The sequence below is a fragment of the Mesoplodon densirostris genome, chromosome 10, assembly GCF_025265405.1.
Source record: "Mesoplodon densirostris isolate mMesDen1 chromosome 10, mMesDen1 primary haplotype, whole genome shotgun sequence".
Taxonomy (NCBI): Eukaryota; Metazoa; Chordata; class Mammalia; order Artiodactyla; family Ziphiidae; genus Mesoplodon; species Mesoplodon densirostris.
This window is the reverse complement of record NC_082670.1, coordinates 68,274,833-68,298,098: the sequence shown is the minus strand read 5'-3', so window position 1 is coordinate 68,298,098 and position 23,266 is coordinate 68,274,833. Positions and strand designations below refer to the sequence as shown.

At 49.2% G+C, this 23,266-nt stretch overlaps 1 protein-coding gene across 1 annotated transcript in view; it reads left to right on the top strand.

Moving 5' to 3' along the window:
• The window catches only part of FYCO1 (FYVE and coiled-coil domain autophagy adaptor 1), an 81,682-nt gene extending 74,624 nt beyond the window's left edge, over positions 1-7,058 (top strand). Inside the window, exons 17-18 of the mRNA XM_060109060.1 lie at positions 1,068-1,177; positions 3,181-7,058. Of these exons, the coding sequence (XP_059965043.1) occupies positions 1,068-1,177; positions 3,181-3,256 (186 nt within the window). The 3' untranslated portion in view covers positions 3,257-7,058. The remainder of the gene's footprint in view (positions 1-1,067; positions 1,178-3,180) is intronic.
• Positions 7,059-23,266: the final 16,208 nt, after the last annotated feature.

Genomic DNA, 23,266 nt, shown 5'->3' with positions numbered 1-23,266 from the left:
ACTAAATTTAACAAAAATTGAATTTCCAAAAAAGGAGCAACATTTAATTTTGTAGAGAATGAAGATTTTTACATTGTGGGGCAGCTCACCACCTTAGGAACCCGTTGCTAAGATGTTACATGGTCTTCGTGACCATATATGTGTAGTCCCAAATGGGAGGCTTATGGATGCTTAATGAGACAAGACCCTCTAAGTGCTTGTCCCTTCAAAAAAATGTTTTTAATTTTGGTTGGCTCTTGTGTTAATTCCTGTCATATCTTCAGTTTTAAAGTATCTTAGCTGGCTAACAGGTTGAAGACTCTGCCCATGGGAAAGAGGTTGGCCATCCATAGACCCAAGCCCTGGCCCTGTCCAGCTCACACCATTTGCTCAGATTTGGCCTCTGACAGTGAGGCCCTTAGAACATGTCCTTAGAAAATAAATGTCTCCTGGGATTAATTTCTCATTCTCAGAGGGGATAGAGAGGAAGCAGGAGACTTGGAAAGATGAAAGGGCTCTGAGGCATATGGACCGACTGGGGCCAAGTGAGAAGCCACGGGTGGAGCCAGGGGTGGTCAGCCTGGAAGAAAGTGGGCCCAGCAGCTTCACAAAGTGCTCGAGAGATGTGGAAAGAGAGCTTGGCCTGTCCTGTGAGACCCCCAAGGGTAGCAGCACCAGCGCAAAGGAAAGAGCCAGGCAGGATTTCACCTAGAATAAGCCTCACCTTCCTGAAGCCAGAAAGGGGCTGTTCCTCTGGATGGTGGAGCGTTCTGGCACTGGCCATGGTCAGAGGAGGCTGGAGGACCATTCTTTTGGGATGCTGACCAATTCATGATTCTGGATGAAACTCGTGTCTACAGCCTCCCCACTATCTCAAGTTATCGACAAACCCAGGGCATGTGGAAGGTACCCCACCGATCCTGGGGGCTGATCTCAGCCCCAGCCCTGCTCAGCTGTGACCTTAGACAAGGCAGGCACTCAGCTTCCCTGGGCCTCAGTTTCCTTCCCCAAGATAAAGAGTCTGCCCAGAGGATCCATGGTGCCCTTTCAGCTTCTGTTTCACTTTTCCTATCTGCTTTGTCTCCCAGGTGCTCATTCCCACAACCCGATGCAATTCCCACAAGGAGAACATCCAGGGCCAGCTCAAGGTCCGCACACCAGGCATCTACATGCTCATCTTCGACAACACCTTTTCCAGGTAGGGGCCACCTCATTCATCAGCATCAAGATGAATCCACCTGGCACCTGGTCCCAAGAACAGAGGTGGATGTTTAAAAGAAGTTATTTAATTATCAGTAGCTTATTATCAGTAGTTCTTTGATTTTAGACCTATGCTTTGGTGTTCCAGTGTCTGTTATAGACTGTGTAACACACAGGCTAATACTTACAGAGTCTCGCCACATGTCAGGTGTGTTCTCCACCCTCCGCTCTTACTTATTCACTTCAGCCCCACATCAGCCTCATGCAATAGGGACTGTTTTTCTCCTCGTGTTACTACTAAGGGACTGAGGACCAGAAGGATAGAAGAGTGACAATCCCAAGTCACACAGCTGGTGGTGGAGCTGGATTTGAACCCAGGTGGCCAGGCTTCAGACTCTACGCTCTTACCCGGGACGCTCTTCTGCCTCTCTGCTGTCCAGATTCCCACTGCCCAGACCAGAGAAGAGCTCAGTAAATATAGTGGAAGGATTAGGTGGATGGGTGGATGGATGGATGAGAGAGAAGCGAAGGAATGAAGGCTAAAGTTTGAGATAATCAGGACCAGAGCTGTGAGGTGAGGCCCTGGGCCCTCCTGTCATGGGAGTGGAGCAGCAGGTACCATCTTTGGGAAGCACTGTTTCAAAGCACCAGATGCAGATCCAGGAGTGTAGGGCTTGGGGGGCAGGAGGATGGGGATGTAGGGAGATAAGGCTGGAGGGGCGGCCAAGAAAGGAAGTAGGACAGAGGACCACCATTGGCTGAGCATCTGCTGTGAGCCAGGGGCCTACGTCATGGAGACGTGAGACAGGTTGCTGGGCACCTGTCCCTTTTATGTCTTCTGCGTCAGCGTGAGCCCTTAATTGGGGCTTGCCTCTTTTATAAGACCTGTCTTGTCAGCATCCAGCCACATCCTCTCTGAGCGGGCCCTTGAGCTAGCGGCCGCATCCCTCCACATGGGCGCCCTTCCAAGCCCACTTCATAGGCTGGGAATAACTTAATAGGACACTCTAGGGGAAAGCTAGAGTGCCACCTCCTCACCACCTCCAGGCCTTGAACTCCCAGGGCTTGTGGCCATGGGCATCCACCAAGGGAGAGGTTAGAAGAATGGGCTTCCCACCTTGCCCCACTCCTGCCCCTCCCCCCAACCCCCCCCCCCATGAACATGAACACACCTTGAGTTCGCAGGACTCTTGGGCACAGGCCCAGCATGTCCAGAGAGCTGCTTTCGGACTGGACGTGGGCCTCAGCCCCTCTGGGGCAGCGGTTAGGAGACTGGATGGAGGCCAGCCAGGCACAGGCTCTGCTCTTCCCTCTGTGGGTTTTAGTTGAACCCCAGTTTCCTCCACAGTGGCAGCCAGCATTTTTACTACCTCATGGAGCCCCACTGAGTGTTGACGGAGAGGCTGGTAGAGGTGTGTTGAGGGCAGAGTGCAGCCCCAGGCCGGCCCCCAGTTATCATTAGAAGCGGCCGTGGTGCAGTGATACACTCTGGCCTTAATCCACTGAGGTCATCTCGGGCCTACTCCACTGAGGTCATCTCGGGCCTACTCGAGATTTCCAGAACATGGACGGCAAAATGGATTTAGATGCCCAGTCAGAGTGAAATCCAGGCTCACTTCCACCTTATATGCTCCCTTCACTTCCCCAGTGCAGTCCAGACCACCTAGACCCCGGAGACCCCCGGGACTGCTTCAGAGCAGCAAGGCAAGCGGGGGCGGGGCTTCACAGTGTGAGACCAAATGGGCCTTTCTGCACCCAAGCCCCAGGAAAGTCTGTGGCGGTGTCCCAAGACCCCTGATACTTTGCAGGGAGATGTCTCTGCTAGACAGACAGGAAGTGAGGTTGAGGGGGCCTGGAAGAGTCCACGCATTCTGCAAGAGGCCCCAGCCTCCGAGCAGAGGTCTCTGCACAAAGACTCGCCGTGCCAGGTCACTGCAGCTGCTGCCCCTCGGGCTTTTAGCCCTCAAGGTAACACCTCCTTTTCCATTTCTGTTTCCTCAGGTTTGTCTCCAAGAAAGTATTTTATCACTTAACGGTTGACCGGCCTGTGATCTACGATGGAAGTGATTTCCCGTAGCCTCAAGCACCTGGATTTTAATAGTTTCCCATTACCCACAGGAAACACTACTCTTCCTCTCCTGTCACATAAAGCACTTACAAAACCCAAAAAAACCAAAAAACAGCTGCTCTGAAGCTATCAAGATCCACTGTGCAACGGGCTCTTGGCTGCTCCTTGGAGCTGGGTTGTTCCTCGTACTCAGCACCATGCATGTCACTCTTAGCTGTGTGGCTTATAAGGGCTCAAGCAACGTTTCCATTGTCCTCACACCCAGAGGGACAGTATGCCAAAGTTTTAAACACTCAGGAGACCAGTGGCCTCTCCTGGGGGCACAGTTGGTTCCAGGCCTCCTGTGGAGAATTTCCCAGGCAAGAGAGGATCCCAACTTCTGCTCAGGGAGAGACATGGCCCCCCTGTGCCCAGCCTGGGGCCACGTGTCATGGGTGACCATGAGCTGGGATGCCCTGGCCAGACCCTGTGAGGCCCTCGAGTCCTCCCAGGAAAAGGAGGTCGGGGCACGCAGGGGCCCACCCAAGATCCCAGCCAGCCTCCTCCATCATGCTCCTGTCCCTTCCTGCCCCGTTGAGTCCAGAGCTGCTCCAGAACTCAGCCATTTCAGAGGGGCCTCCAGCTGCACTTGCCTCCTGGCCCTTCTGTCTGGGCAGTAGCAAAGCCCTTCACTCAGGCCTCTCAACAGCTCAAAACATCACCCTAAGAATCAGAATTGAAGCTAATCCAGGGAACAGAACCCACCTACTGAGGGCCTGCAGTGCTGTTTGTCTACGGACGGCCAGAGCCCAGATGCTGGGTAATGTCAACGCCATGACCAAAACACAGGGTTGTGCATCAGCCTATAGGGCTCACTCCTTAGCTGACAGCCTGTCTTTGTTTATACCAATAAGAGCTTCTGCCTCACCTGCAGATATGTTTACTAATGATCATAAATCAGGGTAGGAACCACTTTTAAAAATTGGGGCTTCTTAACAGAAGTCTTTGGTAACTCAAGTATAAACAGGCATAATTCATGAATCTGCTCTTTGCCCACCTCTTGGTCCCCCCTCCCCACCTACCAGATTCCCCACACCCCATGTGCCCACTTCCTGCTGCTCAGCCTGCACCTGACACCTGTGAGCTGCCTCCCTCTGGGGCAAATGAATCCTCTGTCCTTTTCCAGGACGAGAAGGAGATAATCTTCCTGTTCTCTGTGGCCCTCTTCTCCCACCACAGAGGGCTCACCTTTGATGGCCTTTTTGTGCCCTGTTCACAGGGCAGTCAGGACCCAGGTACTTCCACAGTGAGTAGAGCATCTGACAAAGCAGCCCACCTTGGCTGGGACAAGGGAGAGGGCGCTGGGCAGGGTGACTGTGGGTCTGAGTGCTGGGCCCAGCCAGCCCTCCAGCTAGCCTGGTGACTAAGCCAAGCCACACCACCTTGAAGCTTCATCTCGTCGTTCACAAGCCTGGTCTGACCAGTTCTGAGAGCTGGAGAGTGGGTCAGGAACCCCAGGCCAAGTTCAGCTCAGACCCCACACCCACCATGCACCAGCAGAGAGGACTCGGGCAGGGGCAGGAGGAAATGACTTTAGCGATGGACTCAGAACTTTGATTTAAACAGGAGACTTAGGCACTCCCAGTCACTTTAAGTGGGGTTTGGGACATGGTGAACAGAACCTTCCAGAGAGAGAAGCCCAGAGAAAAGCTGGACCTCTTGTGCTCTGTTTCCTGGGAGCAGCTGCCTGTGGCAGAAAGCCATGTCTCTAGCATGTCCTCGAGCAAGGTCCTGACAGTGCTCAGCACCAAAACGGAAATAGCCAGGCCCCCAGAGACTTCCTAGGCTCGTGCTTGTCCTCACAGGGTGCCACACAGCCTAAAGATTGTTCCAGGGCAAATTATCCTGCCTTTAAAGTCACCCACCCTCTTGGAAAGGATAATCAGATGTAGCTAGCTCACCACATGAGAGAAACTAACAAAAGAACCCAAAGCAGTCTGGAATCTTGGTTTGAGTGCTTAGCTTTCCCAGGATACAGTGGAGACTCTGGCCAAGCTGATGGCCTTCTGCTGGTATCACCACCATCACCTGCAGCTAGAACCAGCGTTTCGAGAGTAGCTGATGTGTCTCCTGCGAAAGGCCTGGAACATTCCATCTGAGGCTGATTCTGAACCTCTGTCACTCAGCCCAACTGTAGCTTAAAAAATCACTTGGCTCTTGTGAAGCCAACCCAGAGCCTCTCCTGCAGTAGAGTGTGGGCCCCTAGTGGCACCACAACAAAAGGTGACTGCAGTTGTGCAGAAAGGCCTTTGCTGTGTTGAGAGACCTGTCCCCCGACCCCCGGTCACACCCCTTTCTGCAGCATATTTATTTTTTGTGCTGAATGGACTCGTCCTTTGTTACTTTGCTGTGCGAGCTCAGGTTTGCTGTGCACTATGCAGCTAGAGAATATCTATGGGTGCAGTTACGCTTGCAGCCATATTTAAGTATGGCTTGTATAAATAGCTTTCTTTAAACAGGTTCCCAATTTTACTGAGGCTTTGGGATTGCAGTATTTTCTTTTTAATGCAAATGACAATGAAAGACAGCTATTGAAAGTGGTGGCCCCAGCCAGTAGACTGAACTACACTAGAAGTCTAAGAAGAAGGAAACATCCTTGGGGTCTCAGATCACTATTTAAAAACAAAAACAAAACCCCAGCAGCCCCTTGATGGCCCGGCTCTCTGAATAACTATCACTCTTTAGTATTGATACCAGCCACCTTGCTCACCACTGTCTCAGAAGCCACTGAGCACCCTTGCCCATGAACACAGCCTCTGTCAGGCACACTCATAAACCTCAAGGAAGGGCGTTTGGGAGAAAGCGTGGCCTCTGCAGAGCACTTCTGGCTGGAGCCCACCTACTCCAGGTCGACTGGACCAAGATCAGGCAAGGAAATTCACAAGCAGGAATCTGGAACTGAAACACCACATAGGGTTTAGAAAGTAAACATGAAAAGCCACACTATATAATTCAAAAATAAACGGGATGGTGTTTCTGGAAATTTTCAGTTGTCACTCACCTTCGGTGGTGAAGCCATTCCAGACTCACATGAAAAGAAATCCCCATTTGGGGATGAAATCTCAGAGTCTGTTTTATGATACTGGTTAGATGTCCACTGACATGGTTTTATAGGAGTTTCAATTTCAGAAGCCCACCTTGGTGACTCTACATGGGAGAATCCCATCCTTGACTCAGAGGTTTTGAGAATCAGCAGAGCCTCCATCTGTGATGCTCAGAACCAAGGGTCGCCCAGAGACTGGAGTCAGCCATCCACATTTACAAAATGCTTACCTAAAATGTACTTTTCAGTGGAACCTTGGGTAAGTTTCTCTCTTTCCATTGTGCTTCCTCCAAGGAAACAGGAAAGACTGAGTTAATGCCTTTTCTCAAGCACTTTTTCAAAATAATGTACATCTTTAAATTTTGGGAGGCATTTCTGATAAAAAGCCTTCCTTAGAACCTTAGGACAAGTGTTATCCAGAGATGATCCTGCCCCTGGTGGCTGCAGAGCAACAGTGAAGCCTCAGTTGGATGGCTTCCAAATTGGAATTGCACTTTAATTGACTAATCCTCAGTTCTTGCAGCCTTACGGGGTAGCGGGTCTGGAAACCCATGGCATTCTTATCTGCCAAAGAATTACCCAGAAGCACATCAGATGTCAACACTCCACCTGCACAGCAGGGGTGAGGAACTTTTGTATCCCCAAACATATTCCTTATAGCATCTGCTGCACCATTTGGGAATGTCTTTATTTTTAACCTCAGGATTTAAATAAACACTATGTCATTGACCGTAGTGTCATCTTTCATTCTGTTGAGACATAAGGCAAGCGATGAAGTTGCCCACAGCAGAGTCGGGGTCGAGCTGCCCTTCTGGGACACACATTGTACCATTACTTTTCAAAAGGGCCCGAGCCAGCAGCTGTCCTGAACAGTTGCCACATGGCCTGATACCTGGACCCACAGTCTGCTCTGAGGCCTGTGTTCGGACCTGCCTGAGCCATCGCAACGCACCAACCCACTGCCCTCTGCAGGATGAGCTTTTGCTTTCAGCAAAATTCCCCAGCCCTCCCCTGGTCCTCAAAGAGCACACTGAGCAAAGAGCAACCTGATTTACCAGAATAATGAGGTGGGGGAGGAGGTCACCGTGACCTAAAACCACAATTAGTGAATCTGGATACAAATCTGGGCAAAACTGCCAGCACGAGGCAGTACAGAGGATCAGCAAAGAGCTTGGACACAGGCCCCGAGGTGCATGTCCCAGTCAGTCCACCAGGCAGATTGAGCTCAGGCTGGGCAGTCCATCTGCACTCACCTCTCCTGAGTGCCTTGTGCCCCACAGAGCCTCTCCCAGCCCCCCTTCCCTCCACCTCCCTCCAACCCTCCCCCTGCCCCCCGGATTCTCCTGCGGCCTCATCTCTCATCAGTTACTCAGGAATAAGTTACTTTCCATAATCGGATTGTTCCCGCTAGGGCTAGGACCTGTGTTTCTTCTATCTTCACCTCCCTCTGCCTCACCTCACAGCATCCAGCACTGTGCCAGGCACGAGAGCGCTCGCCAGCCTCTGAATCGGCGAGGACACTCGGTGCCTTGGTCAGCTCTAAGCCATCAACAATGCCACTGGCCAACTTGGCCAGAGACAAACTCCCAAAACCCCCACTGTCAGAGAAGGACAAAGGGCAAGCCTGCAGGGGAGGTTTGGGGAGAACGGAGGTGAGCTGGTCACTAGATCCGACCCTTCACAACCCCCTATACCCTCAAGTCAAGCCTCTTACTGTCCAGTAACAGAAGAGTGGTTTATCCAAGTGCCCAAAACAGCACAGCAGAAGGATTTCTTTATTAATAGGACAGTCCCTCCAGAGACTCAGGTGGCCACGTGGACTGGGCCTAGAAGGAGAACCGACGGGGACACGTGGATGTGCAGGCTGCTCTGTCTGGGCTGGGATCCTTCGTGGCAGAATCCCTGTGCACCTCACCCCACCTGCTGAACCGCTGAGTAGTCCAAGGTGACCAAACCACTCCTCCGCTCCAGGGTTTCCCAGCCCCCACTCGATTCCAGGCATTCTGGCCCATCTCGGCGTCCGTACGCGCCGCCGTGGCACTCGGTTCCACGCCTCTTCCGCTCGGTCGCCGTGTGGTGCTGGAGAACGTAGAGATTCCCCAGGTGATTCAGAAGGACACTGTCTGCAGGGTCAGCCCTTTCGGTTTGAAGATGCGTGGGAAAAATCTGGCAAGTGGGGCCCGCCACCCACGCACATCTGAAAAGCAAATAGATGGTGAAACCTGTCGCCCGAGATGAGAAAACGGACTTTTTCGGGGGGAGAGATTGAAGCCGAAGCCATCAAAACCCAGGGGAGAGCCGAGCTATTATGAAAGCCGCTCAAAGTGGGTTAGGGTTGAAAGAAAGGTCAGCCTTTTACTTTTTCCACACCTGCTGGTTTCTAAAGAAAGATGGTAAAGCCGAGCAGAAGTGTGATTGCCGACCTCTGGCCTTTGATGTGTGTCTCCTGGTCCCTCCCCCATCCTCCGAGCTCTGGGGGAGGATGGAGGCTGGTGTGGTTTCCTCACACCTCCTGGCAGGTTCGTGCTGAGGTTATCGCAGACTTGGCAGCCCCATCTGCAGCCTGGAATGAGTTGTCTTCTTAGCTCAAAAATGAACAAAGGGAGCCAGGCCTCGCCAAAGCTGAGATGCGTGAGCGCCCTTCCCCAAGGAAGGCCTCATTTCCAGAGCAGGTTTGGCTTTGGGCCTGTGGTTCCACAGAATCCTCAGAGGGGAGGTGATTTCAGGGAGGCCTCCCAGCTTTCCACTCCCAAGGTGGCCTCTGACTGAGCCCCAAGGAGAGAAGGACACCATTCCTGGGAGGTCACACATCCGTCTGTCAGGTCAGTGGGTCAGGCGTTGTCTTCTTCCTGGGGTGAGAAAGGAAAGCGGGTGGGGGGTGGGGGAGGGTGAAACGATAGGAGAGTGAAGAAGGAGTCCGAAAAGAGGACCAGCAGCAGGGACGGCCTTTCCGGAGGAGGCCTCGAGGGGTGCCACACCGCAGGCCAGCTTAGCAGAAGCCGCCTTTCTCATGGGAGGAAAGGAGCAGTGGGGAAATGGCAGGTTTACGGAACAGACACCAAAGGCAGTGACTGCAGACATGGAGAAGGTAATCCAATTTGTCCCTCTGTCTCGGAGGCTGACTTCAAGGCCCCACGTGCTTTCACAAAACAGCCCTTGGGTGTGGCGGCAGGTCAGCCCTCCAAGTGGCCTTTGCACAACACACAGGGTCCATGTGTAGAACCAAAGGTCTTTGTAAAGACAGCCCTTCTCCACCAGCAGGGACCCCACAGGACTGTTGGGTGTTCTCAGCAAGAGGATCACACGTTCACACCCCCAAGATGACCCTGTGGAAGAGGGATAGGGACCCATGAGGCACAGATCAGGCACACAGGCTCCTTAGGATCAAGGGTTCAGGTGTTAAGCTATCAGGAAAAGCCCAAGACTCACCCAGGGCTCAATTTTGCTCCAGAGTCAAACTGTTCATTTATTAAGTGTCAGTAAATACAAAGCAAGTAGCAAAGAGTTTCTTAGAAGAAAGTCCTCTTATTTGGGTTACCTGGTGGCGTATTAAAATGCACAGTCATGGGCACTCCCCACATCAACTCTGGTTCATCAGGTCTGGTTCATTCACAAGTCAGCCAGGTGATTCTGGTGGAGGTGATCCATGGACCACACCAGAAAGTCATTGATGATCACTACTGTGTCACCATTTTGGTTAGAACTTGAGGAAAGGGGTAAAATCAGCTAATGGATATGTCTTCTAATTTAACTCTACCAGTGACCCTCAAATCTTGGAACCAGCACCTATCCCTCAATCCACTGATCCAAGCACTAGGATGCAGTGATGGAAATTTCATTCTTGGAGAGGAAGATATTTCTAAATGAATCACCTGATATGAAACTATTCTACAGGTAAAATCTTTTTACAACCGTAATTTTCTTCTTTATGGCTTGTATTTGTATTCAAGGGACATGTTAACTGGTGTCATTTGTAAATGGAAAGACATTCCCTTCCCCAAATCCAAAGTAGTCCCATATGTGTCCACAATTTAAGAATTAGAGGAAGAAATATGAGTTTGGTACCAAAGGGTTTGGGTTAAATATGGGTTCCTGGGCTTCCCTGGTGGCGCAGTGGTTGAGAGTCCGCCTGCCGATGCAGGGGACACGGGTTCGTGCCCCGATCCGGGAGGATCCCACATGCCGCGGAGGGGCTGGGCCCGTGAGCCATGGCCGCTGAGCCTGCGCGTCCGGAGCCTGTGCTCCGCAACGGGAGAGGCCATAGCGGTGAGAGGCCCGCGTACCGCAAAAAAAAAAAAATATGGGTTCCTAAGCTGGTCCATACACAGAATTCAGAAGGTCTACGAACTTGGAAAATGACATCTTTCCCCTATTATCTAATTAAAATTTAGGTCTTCCTTCAATTACGAATATAGACTACATGCCACACTAGTATGTATTAGCAAGACCTGTGACTCGGTCACTGGTGGAAATGACAGATATTTTCAAGTTACACGAAAGTTGTTGCAGACTCTCAAAATATCATTTATGCTGATTTCCACTGTGAAATGAAGGTTGTCATTAGGCCTGCTGGTAGATTTTATTTAACGTGTTCATAAAGAGGCATGTGTGTTACTAGTTCACAAATTTGTTCTAACAGTTAGAGAATTATATGTCAGTGTAATTGGTTTCTTTTATAATCCTATTTATTTTATTTTATTCATTTTAAAACATTTTGAAAAGGAGGCTATAGGCTTTGTCAGATTGTCAAAGGGGTGCATGAGGGGAAAAAGAGGTTAAGGACCTTTGGGTTCTGGCAGGTCTTCATGCAAAAGAATAGAAAGATCATCTCATTGCAGCACTGGTTTATTAATAATAACATATAATTAATAGCAGCATATATAATTTAATAGGCTCTTGCCATAAGTCAGCCACCTTTTACAGATGAGGAAACCAAAGACCCAGGGAACTTGAGAAGTTAGAACCATTTGGAGAGCATGTTACTACTAGGCTGAGACGGCCGTGGGAGTAGTTTTCTCCAAACTGTTACCATTTCACTGGAACATAGATTCTCCAGTGATTAAAAAACAACCTTCCATATACCAGGCTATGCTATGGCAGCCCTTGACCTTCAGACCCTTACTGTGTATCATCTTCCATACACGAGGCTTTATCAGTTATTTATTGTCACAATAACACTGCCTAATGAACAGCCTCAAAACCAGTGGCTTAAACCACTAAGCATTTATTTCGCTCACACATCTGTAGGTTGACTAGAAGGTCTTCTGGACTCGCTCTTGCCGGGCTCACTGATGTGTCTGCCCTCCGTCAGCTGTGTGGCTGGGCTAGCATGGCCTTGGCCAGTCGACTGTGCTCTGCCCCTCACAGCCTCCCATTCCCCCAGCAGGATGGCCCAGGCTTGCTCAGATGCCTGCTGGGCAGGTTTCCAAGAGAGCAAGGAGTACACAAGCCCTGGGAGACCTAGTCTCAGGAGTGCACAGCCTCACTTCAACCACATTCTGTTGGCCAAAGCAAGTCACAGGCCAGCCCAGACTCAAGGTAGAGGGAAAGGGACTCCTTGATGGGAGGAACTGCAGGGTCACATTGCAAAGGCTTTGGGGACAAGGGGTGGAGAATTGGGACCATTTTTGCTATCATTCTACCACAGAGTCAGTCCATCTTCCCTTCTTGCACTTGCCCCTCCACCCTGATTCTCACTCCCCTTCAGGAAAACACAGGCCTTCTCCAGATCCACTCATCCCTGTGCACAAAGATACACACAAGACTCTTCATGGACACATTGTCTGTGACAGCAAAACACAGGAAAGAGCATGTTCAAGGTGGGTGGGTTGAAGAATGACTGCCTGTGGAAACGGGGCTTTGGAGATGGTGGCTTTTACTTTTCTCTTATAACTTTTTGTACCATAGAATTATTTTTACTGCATGCCAGTTTAACTTTTAAAATTTGAAAACTAATTTATCAGAAGAACAAATTCACCTCAGTTTATGGTTACCTCAGTTTCCCAGTAAACAACCAAATGCCCAATTCCTCCAAGCTCAAGTCATAACTTGAGTTGTTAATATCTTGCTACATTCACCAGAGGGCCACTGCTCCTGTAAGCATGATCACATGAAGCCAGAAGGGAAGGGCCTGGGAGCAAGCCACAATCTGATCAGGCCTCTTGCTCCCCCGACCTCAGGGCTGGCCCATCTGGGGCCACTGTACCATCCTGACTCGACCCACATGAGAAGAGAGCTATTCCTAGGCTCCATGGTGGGAGTTTGACCCCTGGAACAAAAGTACTTGAGCTCCAGTTGGGGAGAAAGTATAGCAGTATCTAGGAGGTCGGATTCTAGTATCAAGAAGGCATGAATGGATTCCTGGTACCACTACCTGCTAGCTATGGCTTGTGGTGATGGGGTACTCTGTGTCCCACTTTCTCCATCTGTTAAATGGGAGACATAACAGTAGCTACTTCATAAGGATGCTGTGGAAACCACATAAGAACAAAAAGGGCCTTATGGAGTGTTTCTCATAAAGAGCCACTCAGAAATGTGATATCTGTTGTTATCAAGAAAGCTCTCTGCATACACCTTGTCCAACCCCTTTTCCTCTCCTCTCTGGGTATCAGTCAGCTAGGTAGTTGAGGGATTGAGCGGTTGGGATCATTGAAGACAAGTTAATTTAAAGAATAGCAGCTTCTGGTGGTTGTGAAACACAACCCAAAGTTATTAGACATTCCTCCCATAAGAGGTGGGTCTGGGGCCACTCCCACTTTGAAGCTGGGCTGGCCTGGCACTGCTCTGACTGGGGAGAACAGCCAAAGTAATGCTATGTGACTGACTTTTGGTGCCAGGTCAGAAAAAGACATACAGCTTCCCTCTGGTCCTCTTGGACCCTTGCTCAGGAGAAGCCAGCTGCTATGTGAGACCCCTGTGCTGAGGGACCATGTGTTGGCACCCTACTTGGCAGGCAGCTCAGCTTCTGGCCCAGTGGCCTGACCCTCCCAGTGCAGCTTTCAGGTGACCACAACCCCAGCCAGCATCTGACAGCAGCCAGAGGCCTCAAGCTAGACACGCCCAGCCAATCCCCTTCCGAATTCCTGACCCTCAAAATGGGGAGCACAATAAACAGTTCTTGTTTTGTACTGCTGAGCTTTGTGGCAGCGATAACTGGGGCACAGCTGAACAGAGCACAAGCACCTTCTAAACTCACTCCTTTCATTGAATTGTGAGTGAGACAAAAAGAACACCGTATCAAAAACATTGTTTTATTGGATGACCCCTTATACTTCATCACAGCAGATCTGACGTGAATGTTGTCTATACATCCCCTTTCCATAGCCTCACTTCCCATTTGCTTCTCACCCAGGCCTAATCTGCCCTGATTAGGCCTCAGAAGCCACTCACGTCAAGGCCACAGCCAGCCGCTACGGAGCCAAGTCCAGAAATGCTCCCGGTCCTCATCCTCCAACTTTTAAGCCTCTCAACACAGTTGACCCCTCCTTGATCCCCCCTTGCTTGCCTCCCACGGTAACACTCCTCTCCCATTTCTCTTACCTGAGTGGTCGCTGCTTGGTCCCCCACGCAGGCTCCTCCTCTATCCAGCCTCTAATAGTAGGTTCCTAGAGCCGCATCCTGCCCTACCCTCAGCCCCCGTCCTTTTCACTCTGTCTTGATCTTAGCACTTCCCACGGGCATGACTGTCATCTTCATGTGGGTGACCTCCAGCTTTGCATCTTTTCTCTGAACTCCAATCTTGCGTGGATAGCTAGGTGACATCTCCACTTGGATGGCCCTAGATGGAACTCTTGATTTCCACCCCCAAGCTGCTTCTCCGCTAATCCTCCCCTCCCCAGGGGTGGCACCACCGACCGTCCAGAAGTTCAAGCTCAAAACCTGAGTCATCCTCGATTCCTTCCTTTCTCTCAGGCCTCACCCACGCCTGTTGCTTCTACTCTCAGAATGAGTCTCAAAGTCATCCACCTCTCTCCACCACCTCTGGCACCATCACCCTAAGCCCAGCCACCGTCGTCTCTTTCCTGAACAGCTGCAGCAGCCTTCTAATTGGTCTCTCTGCTTCTACCCTTTCCTTCCCACTCCCAGAACCCCTGCCAACCTTTCTTCACCCAGGAGCTTTAGAGATCTTTAAAACATGAGTTAGATCAAGTCACACTCCCACTTAAACACCTTATCCCTGACAGTGGAATAAAATCTAAATTCATCATCTGGGTCTGAGGAAGCCCCTACCTTTCTCCCCAGTCTGACCTCCCTCACGCTGATAACCTCCAGTCAACAGTGAAAGAAGCCAAAGTCTTCTTTCAGCTCCTGAACTGTGATGATCACTTTCCTGCCTCAGTGACACCAGTGAGGATTAGAGCTGATGGTCCCACACTGTCTCAGTGAGTCAGATCTCTTCTGGCCCTTAGAGGCTTTCTGGTTCCAAAAGTTGAACGAGAGAAAGTACTGGGGCTCACTCTGCCTTTGTTAGTCTCCCAGGGTATTCTGAGTTCCCTAGATTGTTAGTCCCACTGAGAAGGTGTCGCCCACAGTGTGAGACCTTTTAGAGTCTGCTCACTCATTCCCAGCTGTCTCTGTACCTCCCTTGGTCCCTTTGGTAAGGAGTGGCCCAGCCAGATAGGAAGTTTCCATCTAGTATTCATTCATTCATTCATTCATTTGTTTATATCTGGAGCTTTGAAAGGATAAGAGCATGATTCTTGAGGGAACTTAGGTGATGTCTTGGATTTGCTTTAAAATACTCTAGCAAAGATAAAGGAAGGAGCTAAGGGAGAAAGGTAGGAATGGAGGAAGAAAGAGGGGAAGGGAGGAGCAAGGGAAGGAAGGGGGGCAAATGAAACAAAGAGTGAAGAGAAAAGGAAAGAAAGAAGAAAAGAGAGTGGGTGGTATAGGCGGGGTAAGAATGGAGAGAATGTTGATCACTTGAAGCTGGGTGATGTGTATGTGGAGGTTCATTATGCTATTCTCTCTACATTTATGTAAGTTTTTTAATTTCCATAATTAAAGAGTTTAAACAGAAAAGAACATGAGTGGAGATAACCTGAACCAACTCAATGGCAGGGACACTTTCCTAAGTACTTAGCCTGGCATAGGCATGGGTGCTACAGGGCCTTTGCACGTGCCACGCCCTCCTCCCAGTACACCCTCCCTCCCCTTCTTCCTGTAGGTAATTCCTGCTCATCCTTCAGCTCTCAGCTCAATGTCACTTTCTCATGGAAACCTTCCCTGTCTCCCATCCCCAGAGTAGGTCAGAGCCTCCTGTAACGCACTTTCTAGCATCTTAAAACCATCTCTTTGTGACAGTCTGATTAGGGTCTGTCACCTGTGGACTGTGAGCTTCATGAGCGCTGGGCCTGTGTCTGCTTTTGCTCAGCATCACCTAAGCCCAGTGACTGACAGGTAGAAAATGTTCCGTAAGTTTTTGTTGAATGAAGTTGTTAAAGTACTGTTGTCAATTGCTGTATTTTCCCAAGATACAGGGTTTCACGAGGATGGGTGCTTCATGAAATCAAATATTTGAGATTGGAGGGGCCACTGATTGATTTGACACACGTTTATTGTCTGTCATGTGTGAAGTCTATCGTAGGTGCTAGGGAAATAGCAATGAACAGAACAGAAAAACAATTCTTACCCTGTGGAGTTTACAATTGTTGTGTATCAGGTGGTGCTAAGAGCTGTGGTGGACAACAAAAGCGGGGAGATGGGGCGGCTGGCGGGGGAGGACTGAGGGTGGGCAGGGAAGGCCTGGAGGAGAAGGTGGTGCTTGACCAAAGACCTAAGGAGGCAGGGTAGGAAACTTGACTGGTGGGGATCCAGCCACAGTCACCTAGAGAACTGCAGGGTGAACTGTCTGATACCTCGTCCAGCCTCTTCTTTAACGCTGAGTCTCTGCCGTATGCTCCGGGGGGTTCACCCGGGACGGTCACGTTTTTGTGTTGGCTCTGAAAGACTAACACCAGAAATTGTTGGCTTCTCAGCATTCTGTTTATCAACTGCTACATAACGAATTACCTCAAACTCAGTGGCTTAAAACAATAAGAACCATTTTATTATATCTCATGATGTTACGGGTCAGGAGTTTGAGTAGGGCTTGGCAGGGTGATTCTTCTGTTCCATGTGGTATTGACACATTTGGTGGCATTCGGCTGGCGGATGGGCTAGTCTGTTTGTGAGAAAGGAGCTGGGAAAGACAGGTGGGGACAGAGTGGGGTGAGGAGGACAGGTGGGTGTCCAGAAGTCTGGCCAGATTTGGGTGCAGTCTCCTTGGACCTGCACGTCTGCAGACCTTCAGCGGAATCTGTGGCTCCTTCACAAAGAATTTGAGGCTCCACAACTGCATGTGTTTGGGGAGGAGCCCGGGAGAGGGAGCAAGGAGGAACCTTCTTGAGTCTGTGAGGATGATGACATGGTCCTGTGCTGGTCCTCCCGCATGGCCCACTTTTGAAGGAGGGCTCAGCACGGCCTCAGCTGTCACATGTCATCATTTAGAGTTTGTGTGCAGCGGTATATGAAGCAGTGCTGGCCAAGGCCGTGCCCATCCATCTTTGCATCCCCTGGTACTCAACCTGGTGCTTGGCAAATTGTTGGTCGACCCTCCAAAGCAATGGCTGATATGTCTGACTATGTCAGGCAAGGCGGGACAGCATCATGGGCAAAAGCCAAGGCTTGAGTGCCAGACATGCCCAGCGTCGTGTCCTAGCCTTGCCAGTTACTAACGGCGTGATGCGCAGCGAGTCCCTGATCTCTGAAGCTCAGCCCCTTCATCTGTAAAACGGGGTGAGTTACCATGTCTACCTGGTACAGAGCAAGCAAGCAGGAGATGACGGCTGAAAGGTCACGAGGGGAGACTGTGTCTGTCCTGTACCCGCGGGGCCTGGCAGGCCACTGGTGTGCACGAAGGTCTGCTGAGGGTTGAGTTACGATCAGGCAGGCTCGTGCTCCCAGCCTCCTGAGATGAGTTCTGTGACGGATGCTTGCAGAATTCTCTGTAGCTCTGGACACCCCGTGTTCCTCACCCGGCCGGTCTCAAACGCGCTCTTGTAATTGGCAGCCCCTGGTGAAAAAGACTGTTGCAGGCTGCCTTCTCTAGAAGCAGATGCTGAGCTGGAATTTGGGGGCAAGGTGTCTATTAGGGATCAACAACTAAGAAGGGAAGTTGGGGGAAACAGGATTGGGCAGAGGGAGGAGTCAAACTGAGAAGCAAACCCGACAGGCGTTGCCAGCCTGGCAGGAAGCTCTGGAGCGGATGCTGCCCATCAGAGCACCCCTGACAGGCTGACACCCTTACACCCCGCTTCCAGGCGCTGGACGCAGGGGAATGGACCTTGGGTCACGTGGCTCTGGCCAGGGCTGCGCTGTGCAGCGGAGGCAGACCTGAAGGAACTGGCAGCTGGACATTATGTGCTGACCAGGTTCCCTAGAAGTTATTTCACGAAAGGACATCCAGTTGGTGCCTCTCCATTAACCACAGAGATTTTTTACTTATCCTGTGTACAAGAGTGGAGAGGAACTCATAAAGGGTCTCGTGTTAGAGAAACACATTTGCATGTCTTTCATAGGATTTTATAAAACAAACATTGAAAGGGACATTAGCTCTTTGGGTTGTCTGTAGTAATAATACAGAATTGACCAGAGAAACACTCCATGTCCCAAGGGGATGCTGGGCTTAGACCGCAGTTGTAACAGGAGGGCCATATGGAATGGGGCAGAAGGAACTGTGCTGCGGACGCACCATGTCTTGGTTGTGATGATAATTCTAAAGCCACAATATTTGTTAATCACACGTAGTAAACAATCAGTAAACATTTGTCAAATGAAGAGAGATTTGTTTGGAGCATCTAAAATGTGTGAGGTGTGGGTGCTGGAGGCCCTGATTATTTCCCTTTTCTCAAAGTCACTTAGAGCCCCTTGACCAGACCTCACTTTGAGACAAGCTGACCAGAGTGGAGGAGGAGCAGCTCCAGTGTAGAGAGGTCAAATCCGCTGATGGACAGAGATCCAGGGGTGGGATGGGGTGATGTTCCTGCCCATGCTTTGACCTGGAGCCCACGGGAAGCTCCAACCAATGAGGCCAACTCAGAATTGGAAAACCAAGCACACCTGCTGAAAGATTACAACCACAAAACACATGTGCCAGCTTTTCATTTATTAAAGCAGAAAGACAATTGGAGGTGTCTGAAGGTTTCAGGCTTCATGGCAGCTTTGCTGTGTGTTTAAGCCCATCATACAGACACTCCGCATAACCAACACACTACGATGGTGACGGCCTTCTGTGAGGCTGACAGGTCAAAGTGGAAGGAGCTCGCTGGAGCTGGTTGCTTCCTTGCACAGGACTATTTGTAGCAGCCGCTATGGACACGCAGAGGAAATCATAACCACACGCCTCTCCCAGGGGTTGGGGGCGGTGGTCTGAGCCACTCAGCGGACCGTGGGAAGGCAGTGGTGTCCAGTACCACTCTAGCCAACCCTCCTTGACCACCAACTCCTCTCAAGCTGCTGCGGGTAACAGGACAGCACTACTGCCCAACAGACGTAATGTCCCGTTGCTCAACGTTGCTAATTTTGGGGGGGAAATTTTCCGGCAGCTGATTTCTGATATGTGAAGTACAAATTTGAGAAATGACCAATTTAAACAAATTTATTCATTCAGCATAGTGTATCTGCTATATCCAAGGCCCTGTGTATGGGGTATGTTTGGCACATAGACCAGATGAGGAACACACGCACGAAGTTGCTGTCCAAGGGCTCACTCACCCAAAGAGGCTGCTTGTCCTGGAAACTATCTACAAACCAGTTTATAAGCCATACAGTGACACCAGCCTCATGATTCTCAGCCGAGATGGGGGGGGGGGTCTCACCTGAGACTTGGCTTTCCCATATTGCTAGAATGTAAGCATCTTGACAGAAAGGACTATCATATTCCCATTATAACTTCAGTGAATAGAAAGGGACTGGCTCACGGTGTGCACACAAATGTTTGCTGAATGAACAAAGGAGGATTCTGTAGGCCTGAAAGACAGGCCAAAGACCAAATCTCTAGTCATACAAGCTGACTACTTCAGAATGGCAATCCCCACTTGAATGTGCATGTTGTGATGTGTTGATTTAAGATTAGTTTTCAAAAATTGTTTTTCAGTAGAAAAGGCAATTTCTTTTTTATAATAAACACACATCACATTTCATTCAGTTTCTTGATTTTTCTGATTTATAGAGTTCCAGTAAAATGTAATTATATTGTAATCCTCTTTTATCATGATTTCAGAAAAGTACGCACACAGCGTATTTTATGGAAATGTTGAGTGGATCACAACTTCCTTGTGGCTTTCCCCTTGTTGATTCTTCCAACGTTTTTATCTTAGGGTAAATCTGCTACTAAAACCTAGTTTAATTTGAATATAAAATGGTCCTATTTATGCAGTCATTTAAAAACTAATACATTTAGCCAACAAAGGATACTTAAAATCTTTAAAATATAATGTAGCTGCAGCATGTCTTTAATCCTGCATTGAAGCTGCATTAGGACTGGGACAGTCCAATAGTGACAGTCGGGTCCTAAAAGAAGTCTTTGGAACTAGGCGTGGTCATTGTGCATTAGGGTGCAATGCAGGGTTCGTAGTTCTTGTGGTGTTCCCACATATGCTTTCTTAAAAATCAGAGGGGAAAGGGCTTCCCTGGTGGCGCAGTGGTTGAGAGTCCACCTGCCGATGCAGGGATCACGGGTTCGTGCCCCGGTCCGGGAAGATCCCACATGCCACTTAGCGGCTGGGCCCGTGAGCCATGGCCACTGAGCCTGCACATCCGGAGCCTGTGCTCCGCAATGGGAGAGGCCACAACAGTGAGAGGCCCGCGTACCGCAAAAAAAAAAAAAAAAAAAAGAGGGGAAAAAAGTTGAGTCCCTAGCATTTTTTTTTTCTCAACTAATGTACACTGACCAAAGCCTTATCTACCTCTGAACTCCTACTAAGTCTCCATCATGGTGTCCCTTAAGTAACTCTAGGCTGGAGTAGATTGAACAAGCGTAATCATGGCTCACCCCTCCCTCCTTCCATCCCTCCCCCAATCCTCAGCTCCACTGGGACCCCCAGGACATATAGTACTAGAACCACAGTATCAAAATGGCATGGGATCCAAAATATATAAACAGCTCATGCAGCTCAAAATTAAAAAAACAAACAACCCAATCAAAAAATGGGCAGAAGACCTAAATAGACATTTCTCTAAAGAAGACATACAGATGGCCAAGAAGCACATGAAAAGCTGCTCAACATCACTAATTATTAGAGAAAGGCAAATCAAAACTACAATGAGGTATCGCCTCACACCGGTTAGAAGGGGCGTCATCAGAAAATCTACAAACAATAAGTGCTGGAGAGAGTGTGGAGAAAAGGGAACCCTCTTGCACTGTTGGTGGGAATGTAAATTGATACAGCCACTATGGAGAACAGTATGGAGGTTCCTTAAAAAACTACAAATAGAATCACCATATGATCCAGCAATCCCACTACTGGGCATATACCCAGAGAGAACCGTAATTCAAAAAGACACATGCACCCCAATGTTCATTGCGGCACTATTTACAATATCCAGGTCATGGAAGCAACCTAAATGCCCATTGACAGACAAATGGATAAAGAAGATGTGGTATGTATATACAATGGAATATTACTCAGCCATAAAAAGGAACAAAATTGGGTCATTTGTAGAGACATGGATGGACCTAGAGACTGTCATACAGAGTGAAGTAAGTCAGAAAGAGAAAAACAAATATCGTATATTAATGCATATATGTGGAATCTAGAAAAATGGTACAGATGAACCAGTTTGCAGGGCAGAAATAGAAACACAGGTGTAGAGAACAAATGTATGGACACCAAGGGGGGAAAGCACAGGGGGAGGTGGTGTGATGAATTGGGAGATTAGGATTGACATGTATACACTAATATGTATAAAATAGATAACTAATAAGAACCTGCTGTATAAAACAAAACAAAAACAAACCAAAAAACGGCATGGGATGGAAGAGCCAAACTCAGTTGAGTTCTTCCACTTAACTGCACCGTGTTATTTAGGTTTGGCCCATGCCTATTGCTTATTCTTCTAGGTTCCTCAAAGGTTATCTGGGTCTCCTCCTGGAAAAGGTGGCCATAGAGACAGCTCCGTCCATAGACTGCCTTGGGGAAGTCATCCTTCCCTTTGACTGTAGGCAGTTCTTGTTGTGCCGGGACCTGTGTTGATGTACTGGTCCCAGCCAATGCTTATTTGCCACCAACTGCCCACACTCGGGGTGGGTTGGCGCAGCCTTTGTATTACCCTTTGCTCCCCGTGGTTGCTGCCCACTTTCTGCTCACTTTATTTCTCACTAACATGTAGTTTAGAAGTGGGTGGGGAGAAAATAGACACCATGGCAGAGTCTAGAGCTTTCGTGTCCCCTTTGGAAGGGATGGCTTTGGAACTGAAACCACAGCAATTCACAGCCTGCTGGGAAAATGAGATGCTTCCTCGGGAGCAAAGCTGGTATGGTTTATGGTGCTGCTGTAATTGTCCTTCTTGGAAATTCCATTGGACTAACCTGGAAAAACTTGGAAGATAAGTCTGAACAGAGGAGAAATTAAAAATTGGTCAGCGAAGATGATTTTATGGTATTTTGGAAATGTTATTTCCCTCTCCTAGCCTCTTATTCTTCACACTCTAATACGGCTATTTGATCTCTAATTGTACACATTTAAAATATAGAGACAGGGTGAAGAAAGTGAAAAGTAACGGATGTTTTTAAACAGTCATTTAAAAAGCACTTTTCTAATAAATGAAAATTTTATATGTGATAAGTTTGCCGAATAGTTAAAAGAAAGACACAAGAGCAAAGGTGAATTCTGTTAACTTTTTTTCAGCCTAATCTCTAAGTTGAAAGCTTTTTTTTTAACATGTTAGCATTATACAGTATGAAGAAGAGAAGCATGGAAACAGATATCCTTGCAGTGGCCTCAGAAACAAAAGGGCAAATAGGACCAACCCATTTTATAGGGAGCAGACAGAGTGGACCATCACACAAGCCACTCAACACAGCGGGCCCATAATGGAGCTGGTTTCCCACCAACTGAGGTTCTTAGTCTCCGTGCACAGGCTGAGAGGACCACTTCCATGACACCACCGGACAAGCTGAATCCTTGCCCGGATCAGCATGGCAGCCAGGTGTGAAATCACAGAACCTCTGGCAGAAATGGGTTGGAAACCAACAGAATCCGGATGACATGCTGGTATGGTCAGTTACCCAGGGTCAGTTACCCACGGCCTCACTGACCCGTGCTGCAGATAGCTTCAGAACAGGAACAAGGACCCTCACTGGCCCAAAACAGATCAAGGAGACCAGAAGGGCATTAGATCTGAGGTTGTTTGGAAAGATTCTGGAGCAGGAATCTCTAAGACCTGGCATGGGTGTCAGCCCCCCAAACCAGGGTAGAAATTCTCCAAAGATGGGAGTTTTCATGAAGCCTCGTGCATTTGTGGACTATGGCAGTGGCCAGTGCATCTGTGTCTTCTTTTGGAAGGGGTGGCATCAGAACTGAAGGCACAGCAGTTCACTGTGCACTGAGAAATCAAAGCCTCCTCCAGAGGTCAGCTGCATTAACGCTCAGGCAAGTGGCAAAGCCAGGGAGGCTTGCAATGCTGCTCATTAGTCCTCCTTTGAAAACCGCAGGTATGGCAGCCAGGAGCCAGTCAGCAGCCCCCTGGGATGGCCAGTCAATTTTGAAGACTCTGGCTTGGCAAATCCTGATGAAAAGTATAACGTTATTCAAATTCACCCCTTTCTGAGTTTTTTATTTCCTTTTTTTCACTTCCTTTTCCTTCTCTGCTTTCCCTCTGGCCCTACCAGTAAGGGAAGCCATAGCTGTATTTCTTGTTACTTCCAAAAGGACCATCCACCTCAGGGAGAAGATCCC